The following is an 11653-nucleotide window of genomic DNA, read 5'->3' as shown; positions in this document are numbered from 1 at the left end:
CAAAATTATTATAATACCTTTAACATTAAAATATCTCAATTTTTTATTTATTTATCGAAATCTTGCTTTTGAATTTGTATTGCACTCTAGGGGTGGACAAAGTTCAGTTCTGAACTAGAACCGTTTGAAAATTGAACCGAACTAGTTTTCAGTTTGGAAAAACCGAACTGAACCGGTTTTTAGTTCAAAGAACCGAACCGAACCAGTTTATAAAAGTGGTACACCGATTTATTATTTTGAACCGAACTGAACTGGTTTAACTTAATTTTTTTGTTCATATAGGTCAAAATTTACATAATTACCCCTAATTACTTCTAAAAAAAGTTCAGTTCAAGTTTTTTAAAATAAAAACTGGTTCAGTTTTTATACAAAAAACCGGTTCGGTTCGGTTTTTGAATTGAAAAACCGGTTCGGTTCGATTCAATTCTAGTTTTACAAAATCAGTTCGATTCTTAAACTAGTTCAGTTCAAAACCAGTTCGGTTCGACAATTTAATTCAGTTTTTGGTTTTTTTGAAAACCCCTATTGCACTCCAATAAAGATTAATTCGGCTCTATATGTTGTACAATATTTTATGTTTTATGTACAACGTCTTCAAATATCAATTTTATACGATTTACTTATTATATATATTTATACAATCGGAAAAGTTTTTGTTAAAATTTTTTTTTCGTGTATCCGGCAGGAGTATAATATCTAGTCTTAAATTAAACTTGATATTAAACTAACGCAATAAATTCCTCAAATTCTTTAGTCCACTCAGTCAATATTTTGCCGTATAAAAAATTTAAAAAATACAATTTAATTAATTACTTATTGTTTTCATAATACACTAATGATTTTGCCTCGCATACTTCCAATTTCCAAGTAATGATTTGTTGACTTTTCGGCTACATTTAAATACTTTGTTGAGAATAATTGCTTATTTACTTTTGGTTGTCTCCAGATACTTCATCATTTTAATTAAGTATTCGTACCTTCATATATTAAATTAAACTTGATGTTAAACTGGAGCAATAATTTTTGCTCCAACTTTTAGTCAACGCAGTCAATATTTTGTCTTATAAAAAATTAAAAATCTGTATACCAAAAAATAAGCATAAAATTTATAAAACTGCAATGTAATATTTATATACTAAACTTGATGTCAAATCGAAACAACAGTTTTCCAGGTCTTTAGTAATCATAATCAACAATAACATTTTGTCATATAAAAATTTATAAAACTACAATTTAGTTAATTAATTAATGGGGGTGTATTGAATTTTTTAAAAGACAATTTATTTATGAAAAAAGTCATGTGGATTTTATAAAACTTGCAAGATTTTAATAACTTTTAAAATTTTAAAAGATTATTTGTAATTTGAATTTCAAATAACTTTTACTATAAAAATTTATAAGATTTGAAAGATTTTTAAGATTTTAAAAGACTCAATAAATTTTAAACAATTATTAAAAAGAAATTATTACAATACACTCTCTAACATAATATTCTCAATACATTATTTTTATTTATTAAAATTTAAATTATTGTCACAAAATTCAATTTTACATGTTTAAAATAATCTAGACCATTATTATTATTATTATTATTATTATTATTATTATTATTATTATTATTATTTAAGACTTACGGAGTAGATTTGTAATATATTTTTATTTTAAGAGTTATTATCAAGATATGTAATATTTTAAAAATTGATTATATTATATTCAAATTGAAGTATTACATCGAAAATACAAAACTATTTATACCATTATTCTCGGATTCTTTCAATCCCTCTTAATCATCTTTATATATTTTAAATTTATTTATTTATTTATTTATTTATATTCAATAAAAAATTAATATTGTATAAATTATATATATAAATTTTATATAAATTTAAAATTATTTAATATATTATTTAAATATATCAAAATTTTTATACACTATTATTAAATACCAATTATTAAGTTTTAATAATATGTTAAATGATATTAGATCTATGCAAAATTTTATATATATTATTGATATGATAAACTTTCAAAATGATGTGAAACTAAAAAAAAAATATATATAAACCAAACTTTCGTTGACACACGTATAGTAAAAATTTATAAATGGAATATTAATATTTTATCCGCCTAAGGCCCAGGGTGATTAAACAAAAAGGAAATTATTTTTCTGAAGTATATTTCTCAAAATGTTATATTTTTTGGACAAAATCTAAAAAAGTTAGAAAAGTAAAATTTAAATAAAAAATTGGGAAAGTTTATCGACTGAATAATTAATGATTTTTTGGTACATACCTCCACAATCATTCACTTCCTGATATCCAATTTGTTTCCTACAAAATCTAAAAAATTTCGGAGCTCACTTTATTTCCTTCATTCACCTCAACTCACAGATCCAAACTATTCACTCCAAAAATCCTTCTCTCTCTGCGCGAATATCTCAACCAATAGATTCCTTTTCGTCCTTCACCTTTTACGCGTTTCTAGATTTTCTTATACGGTGCCGTATTGATGGATCTGATATGAGATTTTTGGAATTTCATTTTTTTAGTTAAGTAGAGTGGCTTGTAATTTAAGTTAAAAGAATAGAAGAGGTTTGAATTTTATTAGAGTTGTTATCATGGATCTTGTTGTTGGTGGAAAATTTAAGCTTGGGAGGAAAATTGGGAGTGGATCATTTGGCGAGCTTTATTTAGGTACGGACTTTATCATTTTGTTTTTTAATTTTTAATTTTTATTATTTTTTGTTTTCTTTGAATAATTTGAACTTGTTTGTTTCAGGTGTTAATGTTCAAACTGAAGAGGAAGTGGCTGTTAAGCTGGTGAGTGAAGTTATGGACTCTCATAATGCTATATTTTTTTTAGTTGGTGAATGGATGATGTATTGTATTGTTGTTGTAGTGAACTAATGGTGTCTTGTTGTTTTATACTTTTGACTTGAATTGTGTTAGTGGTTGCTTACTAGTTGGTTGAACTTCAGTTAGGGTTCTTGCACACATTTTTTTAATGGAAAATGTTTGTTGTTATTTTTGTTAGTGGAGGGATTGAATCCATGACCTCTTTATCTCTCCAACCACCTATGTAGGGATGACCATAGATAGGGTCCTATTGTACCTGTCCGTCCTCATACCTATATCCAGACCTGTGTTGGTAACAACTTACTTCATTATCCATACTTGATCCAGCTGGTTACCTAAGTACTCGTAGCCGTTCACATCACTCGCACCTTCATTATTATAAACCGAACAATGATTTAAAATAACAAACTCAACATTTGTTTGGAAAACACTTTCCAAGGTGGAATCTAGGGGTTGAACTAAAGCTACACTTTGAAGTGTTGGGCTACTGCGTGGTGAAGGGCACATACTTGTTTCCAAACACAGTATCAAAAGTTGTTAAGGGAAGGTGCCAAACTCATCCTTGTTATCTAGATAGAAATATTTCAAAATATTTATTATCACCTACAATCTCCTCAGCAGTCACCACATTATCAGAGTAATATCATCCAAATATAAAGCACTATACTTCAAACTTAATTATTACCACATCAATTATATTCAAAATCATGTTTATCGATTGTTCGAACAAATACACACTTATATGGTCTGACATAAAGCTTATATTCCTGACTCCTAAGGTTGTCAAATCTCAAAACTGTGTGAAAGATCTTAGGACTGCATATTTTCTACAAGTTTTGCTTGCTGCTATGGTCACAACCATACTAAGAAACACAATTTGGTGTGATCGTCATGATTGATTGTGGCATTGTTGAGGCTGGAGTTGGACAAACCCATCATGTTGCCTAGTCGGCTATTTCTGAAAAATAAAACCAAAGGCCACTCAATCTTAAGACTCCAAACCCTACAAACTTTTATGTCATTCATTACTTGAATTTTACTGACATTGTTACATGTATTAGCAAATTATATTTCTGGTAGGAGCTTACACTTCATGCTAAAAGCACATGATTGGTGATTCACAATCTTTAACCCCCTTCCAATCCTCCTATGTAATTTATTGATTTTGACAACATTGGTTTATTTCACATTCCTGTAATGATTTTCTTCAAGCATTCAATATTCTGATAATTGGAATGTATTTTATGTATGTATCTATTCATGGAGTTTGTTTGCCCCCTTTTGTCTTTATTCAAGACAACACGAGGCTGCTTAACTATGCGCTCCCCTTCAGCCCCGTAAATGCTGCATAAGATCTGAACTTAGTCAAGGATTTTGTTTGCATATTATTTTTTGATGTGCTATTCCTTGCTTCAAGACTTATAGATTTTATATACTTCTTATTAGGCATACTAATAGCTTATGACACTGTCTCAAACCTGGTTTGCTTTAAAATCCGCAAGTTTTGGCTTTGTGCTTCATGATTGTTATTTGTTGGTGTCCGTAGACTTTTTTTGGAGAGCATAACTTAATGCATGTGCCAATACTTTTCTCTAAATATTCATTGGCTTCTCAGGAATCTGTGAAGACAAAGCATCCTCAACTTCTCTATGAGTCCAAATTGTATATGCTTCTTCAAGGAGGAAGTAAGTTTTCTTTTTTCCTCTGGAATTTACACCTGTTCAGTTTCTTTTCATGCAGCATAGATTTGCTGCTGTTTACTTTCATAAAGCAAACTTAATAGTTTGAGTTCATCTGATTAATTTTTGTTTGTAGCCGGCATACCTCATATAAAGTGGTCTGGAGTGGAGGGTGACTACAATGTCATGGCTATTGACCTTCTTGGACCAAGCCTTGAAGACTTGTTTAACTATTGCAGTAGAAAATTCTCTCTGAAAACAGTGTTGATGCTTGCAGATCAACTAGTGAGTATAGCTTTAATTTCAAGAAAACCAGATTTCTAACATACAGCCAAAGTATTCTTCTGATTTACCTCAATACCACTTTACCTAGATAAACAGAGTAGAGTATATGCACTCCCGGGGCTTTCTGCATCGTGATATAAAGCCCGACAACTTTTTAATGGGTTTAGGCCGCAAGGCAAATCAGGTATCTAATCTATCACTTTCCTACATTTATTGTAATTCAGCAGTATCTTCTAGGGAGTTTAAGCGCGATTACCTCTCTCACTTCTTGGGAGGACTGTATTCTTTCTTTTTCGTCTCTCCCATTGGTCTTTTTAATTCCTTATTAGCTGTTGTGTTTAGTTGCCATAGGTAGATGACTTTTACTATACTCGACCTATTTCCTCCTGTTCAGAATCCATAATGGGCAGTGTACTTCCTTGTTGATTGCTCATTCTCACTCAATACAAATAAAGTACCAGTTATTGTACTATTCATATATAATTCTAGGTGCTCTCTTAAAACACTTCTGAAGTGGTATTTGTATTCTTTGGTTTTTAAGGGTCTTATTTTCCTAAATGTTGAAGATATGCATATATGCAATTTTGATTTATGACCTGTTTGACTTCAAAAAAACATTTTTAATTTTAATTTCTTGTTTACGATTTCAATTAGAACTTATAAGAATAAAAAATGCCGATTTGTTTTATGTTTTCAAAGTTTTGTACTGGAATCAATGAAAGCAACTTGTTTTCATTGTTTCTTAAAATAGAAACAGAAATCAAACAGGCCTTTATTTTTGCCTGCAAATTGTTAAATCTTATTCACTAAAATGTTTTGCGTTCTTATGTATCCTATGTCAAGTTTCTTGATTCTCTTTCAATTATTACAGGTTTACATTATTGACTATGGCCTTGCGAAAAAGTATCGTGATCTTCAAACACATAAGCATATACCATACAGGTACAGAATATAAAATTTTGTTTTGGATGTTTAGCTTGTTTTCCTTTGGTTCCTTCAGTATATGTTGTCCTTGCCTCATCTTTCTACAGCTACCTTTAAGTTTGAATTTTTTATTTTCTGCCATTCCGTTGGTGGCTGTTACAATGAATGTGCAATAATGGATATGTTGATTTTTGTTGCACTATTTTTCTTTCAATAGGGAAAATAAGAATCTCACCGGAACCGCTCGATATGCAAGTGTTAACACTCACCTTGGAGTTGGTGAGTGAGGCAATTTATTTCAAATACTCAGGAATAATTTGTTCATTGAAATTCTCATTTAAGCTGGGTGTACATTTACATCTCTTGTTTTGATTATCTTGCAGAACAAAGCAGAAGAGATGATCTTGAATCGCTTGGTTATGTACTAATGTACTTTTTGAGAGGAAGGTTGGTTGGAACTGGACGCCAAGATTCTTACTTCTTTCATTGTCCTTGCCATTATATTTTCTAACTTAGTATAGCAAAAAATTTCCAGTCTTCCATGGCAAGGCTTGAAAGCTGGCACTAAAAAGCAGAAATACGACAAGATAAGTGAAAAGAAGATGCTTACTCCAATAGAGGTACCGGCATTTACTTGCAAGAAGCTTTTATAGAATATACTTTACTTCGATGATTTGGATCATTGAGTATGTTGGGATGATGTCTTGTTTTCTACAGAATTTAATTGAATTTCATGAGTATTATTTTTTTACCTTTATTTTTCTGTATCATGCGTAAACATTTCTTTTTAAGCACCATGATCTTTACTTTTATTCATTTGATTGAGCAGCAGACTAATCAATGAATTCTTTTTTCCAATTTCATTGGTTACAATTTGCAAATAATTTACAGTATGAATTTCTGGTACAGGTCTTGTGCAAGTCACATCCAACAGAATTCACATCATATTTCCACTATTGCCGATCGTTGCGGTTTGAAGATAAACCCGATTATTCATATCTTAAGAGACTCTTCCGAGACCTTTTCATTAGAGAAGGTTATCTTGTAGATGCATAAGCTTTTTTGTTCCTCAGTTGAAAGATCTTTCAAAGCTCTGAAAGTACCTTATCAGAAATGGCGCTTTTGCAGGTTATCAGTTTGACTATGTATTTGATTGGACTATATTGAAGTATCCTCAAATAGGATCCAGTTCTAGAACACGGGTGAGTAATTCTAATATTTTTAATCTTCATATATAAGTCACCGGTTCTTGTTCTTGCTGATTTAATTTTTTACGTTGCATTTTCAACAGCCAAGTGTGAAACCAGTCTTAAACCCAGGACCATCTGGAGAGAGATTAGAACGACCTTCAGGTTTATTCCTATTGCAAGATCTGGAATCTGTTTCATTCTGAAGCATTTCACTTCAATATTGAAAAACGTTATACATGGTTTTGATTTGTCATAGATTCATCAGTCTCTAAGTTTCATTTTCTGCATGCGTCCTCTTTATTATCATATCAAGTTTGAGATTGAGACTTGAGTTATCCACTTGTTTAAATAATTTGGATGTTTACATGATGCACTGCAAAGTTGGTGTTATTTTAGTTCAGGAGCTGTCAATGAAAAGACTTTCATTATAGGCTAACCCCTAATACCTTTTATTTTAGTCGGAAAAGAGATTCGAGATAGATTATCAGGTGCAGTGGGGGCATTTTCTAGAAGGAATGGCTCGGGGCATGGGCTGCATAAGGATCTTTCCAAGCACAGATCTTTAGATAATACACCATCTCCCAAAGATGTGGTTAGTGTCTCTTCACATTATTTTCTTTTGTATGGTTTGTCTTTTGTTTTGTTTTTTGGTTCAGTTTATTATACATAATGCCTTTGACTTCTAAAAATTTACATGTTGTTCAACACTCGGTCTCTGTAGCAACCTGATTCTGACAGGGCTCGCAGTTCTACTCGTCATGGCAGTGCTTCGAAAAGGCCTATCATATCAAGCAGCAGACCTAGCTCTTCTGGGGAACCTAGTGAAAGTCGTTCTAGTCGATTGATCTCGGGCAGTAGTCGTCTATCTTCTACTCAAAGGGTTCAACCAGGTTTTGAGTCCAAACCATCCTTCACCCGTGCCACCGCAGGGACACGAGGTAGCCGCGATGATACACTCCGGAGTTTTGAGCTCCTGTCAATTAGTACAGGGAAAAGGAAATGAGAGAAAACTGTAATGGTTGCATCTCTTCCTTTTTTGAGACATCCACCCTTCACACCTGTTCATTTACTCAGTTGTGTTGGGGTCCATTCAAGGCCAAAAGCTTATTGAAATTTCTCAATGAAGCTTTGGCCTTGTATGCTTCTTCAGATGTTCTTCCATGATTATCTAAGCATGGAACCATTCATGAAGAGTCTCTATGTTTAGGAATTTGTTTATACATGAGAGATGGTTTCTTGTAATAAATATAAATATAAATACACATTATCTACATTTTTTTTTTCTATTGGACAAAAGGAAAAAGAAACTGCAAAGTCTAATATGCTTTGCAAGTTTTTGCACCCTTCCATTGCATCACTGGGAATGGGTGGCTCCTAATTTGGATTGGAGAAAAACACGAGACTGTTGTGTAACAGTGCACAGGTGTAAACTCGAACTTTTGTTCTATTTCTAAATTGATTGGAGCCTCTAAGGTTAAAACTTTAAAGTTTTTTCTGGCATCTACAAAGTTGTTGTACTCTTTTTGATTAAAATATAGGCACGGTCCACCTTTTGCTTAACATACATTCCATATATGCAATTTGTCTTTTTCTCCATCGGCCTCATGTATCCGCAAGGAAGACAATATCATCTGCAAAATGTAAATGCATCCAAGAAGTAAAAAGTAGGGGCTTGAAGTTGATAATTGGTGCAGTTGACATTGGGAAATCCTTTGTGGCCCTTCCAGGCAAACTTAACCCCTTTCTTTTCTAGGGTTTTCCACAAAACTACTCTTGGCACCCTAAAACACACTTTCTCCAAATTGATGAAGACCATATGTAAGTCTTTTGTTTATCTGATTTGCTCAATCACTCCTTGTAGCCGGCAAGTTGCTTCCATGGTCAACCTCATAGGCATAAGAGATTATCCATAGTTTTGGTATCTTTTCTTAGTTTTGTTCAATCACCTTTTTATAAAAGTAAAATCCCAATTGATATGAATATATCTTCCAATTCCTAATTTGCACTAATTTGTTTTTTCTCCATCATTCTTCCATGGGTTTCTAAATCTTGGTCTCTAGTTGTAAGTGTTGTAACATCAGAAAGCTAAAGTGGCCAATTGATGGTGGCAAAAGAAACTTCAAGAATAATATTTTTTGGATTTTAAACTCCATGGTAACAAAATTAATGTGAATGTTGAGAATAATGTTGGAAACATAGGAAAAACACAAGTGGGGTTGTTGTAAAAACAACCATCAGCCACAATTTGAAACCATGGTGTCAAAACATAATGTGACAGTTGTCAAAGGACATGCGAATTGACATGGTGGTGTGTTTAACTACCATTCACCGTTTTAATTTAAACTCCTTTCCCAACTCTTTTTACTGGTTTTGTAGTGTCTTTTCTTCGCCTCCCCAAAATTCAATTCCAGCACCTCATTAAGAGTTCTCAAGTGAAGAGCTTGTAACTAATATGAGTAGGCTAATAGCTTAGGAACTCCTAAAACTAAGGGTTAGGACTCAAATTTTAGGGGCAAAGGAAAGACCAAATACAAAACATATAAAAAGAGCTGAGAAAGGGGTGTTCCTAAGAAATACACACGAGTGCGCAGAAGGGCTTGTGCCAACCAACAAGGGAGACGAATGTTGGACCTGCCATTTTGGTAACCTTCATATTGCCAATCATTTATATGAGAAAAAGACAGTATATCAATATATTCAATACTGAACATTGCATTCATTCAAATTCAACACTGAAAACTTAATTATCGAAAACTGGAAAAAGGCTTGAACAACAAAATGTCAGAAATATATCTCATTCCTTTAACTTTGGATTTGGCATGACTTATATTGTAATTTAAGATCTCCCCTTGCAGTCTGAAAAGCATGGATCTGAAGAATGTGAGAAAGACATGTTCTCATTCCTTGCCGAGACAATGGAGACTACTATAAAATCATGGCATGAAACTTCTTCAGTGGGTTCTATAGTTTACTTTCTTCATGATAAGGAAAAGGCGCAAACCAACAAGTATCCTCCATTTGTGAATATCAATAGGGCATGTTTTTATATTTTCCTATTCAATTTTCAAATGGTTTTCATTATGGTTCACTATGATTATCAAGAGAAACTCAATAAAGTTACCTATATCAATGTGGTATTTTTTACTTTTAATCTTGTGTCTCATTTCATTTTCCAGGCCTTTGAATTACCACAAACACACAGAAGCTGCTTTTCATTTCTTAGGCAGTACGCCGCGGAGTCTTTCTCCAAAGCAGCATGCTTAGTGACTTCCAAAAACATCATTGCTTATCCACAAGTAACTTTTGATTTCTTAATGCGTTAAATGTGAGGGTGAATCTTCTATATAAAGACAATATAGGTTGTTAAAATTCCATAATTAATTGGAAAGTTCAATAGGATGTCATGTTTTTTCGGTTATCTGTGCAGTTTAGATGGACTGTTTGTTCACTCATTCAGTTAGATTTACAAAGTCTTGATTACTGCAAATTTCTTAAATAATGTTCGGTGTCTGCAGGTCTGGAAAGGACAAGGATCAAGGAAATGGAAACATGCACAGAATGATGGTTTCTTTGGTCAATTTGAGTTCCCTTCCCTGCGAAAATTGTGGTTTATTTCCGGTTCGAATGAAAATGGAAACACTGTGCAGGTTTCTCTCCCACCCTTTCTGCATGCACTTATTTGCTATATTATTTTTGTAATTTATGGTAAGCAATATTACAAAGATAGACTCGTCTATCAAAACTTTTTTTTTTTTCTGTGCAAGGATTATGCCTACAATAGTGGTTTCTACACTCAGCTTTTTTATTAATTTTTTCTCTATTAGTTACTTAACCCTGTTTATGTTTCAAATGCACTATATTGAAAATGTTCTGAACAGACATACAAAGTTTTAATATCATATGCTAGTCTTAGAAAATGAAATTCCTATTCATAATCAGCTTGTTTAGAAATTCAAAAGATTTTTCTCCTTATCAGGCTTTGTTTTTGTGTTCAGAAATCATAAGCTGTTTTAATTGTACTTCCATTTGGGAAAACATGCATAAAGGGAATGTTTCTTTTAAAAAACATTCTCCTTTGAATAATTAGCGTTGTGACCCCTGTTGCAAAATGTCGCTACGATGGTCGCAACGATTAGTATGCAAATTTTGCTGTCATATACTTATTTCACGTGCTTAGCATTCCCTGTACTCAACTTTTGGTTATATATACTAAGTTTGAGATTGTAAAATTTTCTATATTCAGGGAGCCAGAAGATTCGGACATTGGTGCTCATGAAGTTGTTCCTTGCTTGTTCGAACAAATGATGTCTCGTTCTTAACGTCCTTTACTAATATATGGCGAGTATTTATAAAAAGGATACGCAAGATGTTCTTCAAATTTTAGATTTATTTTAAAGTTATCCAAGCTTTCAAGGAGTTGCATTTTTTGGGAATTATTTTCATGATTTGATTGCTTAGTCTATTCTGGTGTTCTGGAGAATGGCCATTAGTTTGTTTATCACTTATCAGTAGGTATCGATGTTGTATCTGAATACTGTGGTCGAGTGATGGATATTAAATCTGCCAGTTAATTCTATAGTTTTGATCAATTTATTTATGTGTCTTCCTTTTTTCAGTTTATTTCATGATATAAACACTCATGTGGATATATTTATAAAAAGAAATACATTCGATGGCATACCTATAAGTTATTGTACTCATTTTATTAAGTTCTCTATAA

At 32.3% G+C, this 11653-nt stretch overlaps 2 protein-coding genes across 5 annotated transcripts; both read left to right on the top strand.

The window, feature by feature from the left end:
- Positions 1–2293: 2293 nt before the first annotated feature.
- LOC101504598 (casein kinase 1-like protein 10) lies at positions 2294–8433 on the top strand. The gene is made up of 14 exons (XM_004497803.4): positions 2294–2693; positions 2779–2819; positions 4471–4540; positions 4671–4819; positions 4908–5003; positions 5691–5761; positions 5961–6022; positions 6127–6190; positions 6279–6363; positions 6653–6779; positions 6872–6945; positions 7035–7095; positions 7392–7525; positions 7655–8433. The coding sequence occupies exons 1-14, from the start codon at positions 2618–2620 to the stop codon at positions 7934–7936; spliced, it is 1392 nt and encodes a 463-aa protein (XP_004497860.1). The 5' UTR covers positions 2294–2617; the 3' UTR covers positions 7937–8433.
- A 147-nt stretch (positions 8434–8580) lies between these two features.
- Positions 8581–11548, top strand: LOC140920144 (uncharacterized). 4 transcript variants are annotated; one of them, XM_073367573.1, is made up of 4 exons: positions 8581–8751; positions 9789–10229; positions 10449–10580; positions 11177–11548. In XM_073367573.1, exons 2-4 carry the CDS (start codon positions 9825–9827, stop codon positions 11207–11209), a joined length of 570 nt encoding a protein of 189 aa, XP_073223674.1. In that variant the 5' UTR covers positions 8581–8751; positions 9789–9824; the 3' UTR covers positions 11210–11548. The 4 variants fall into 4 exon arrangements, with proteins under 4 accessions (XP_073223674.1, XP_073223673.1, XP_073223675.1 ...); XM_073367572.1 differs by having other exon boundaries at positions 8581–9575; XM_073367574.1 differs by having other exon boundaries at positions 8581–9968; positions 10110–10229.
- The last annotated feature ends 105 nt before the right edge of the window (positions 11549–11653 follow it).

The sequence above is a fragment of the Cicer arietinum genome, chromosome 4 (assembly GCF_000331145.2).
Source record: "Cicer arietinum cultivar CDC Frontier isolate Library 1 chromosome 4, Cicar.CDCFrontier_v2.0, whole genome shotgun sequence".
Lineage (NCBI taxonomy): Eukaryota > Viridiplantae > Streptophyta > Magnoliopsida > Fabales > Fabaceae > Cicer > Cicer arietinum.
The sequence above is the reverse complement of the archived record's forward strand: the minus strand, read 5'-3'. Positions and strand labels throughout refer to the sequence as shown.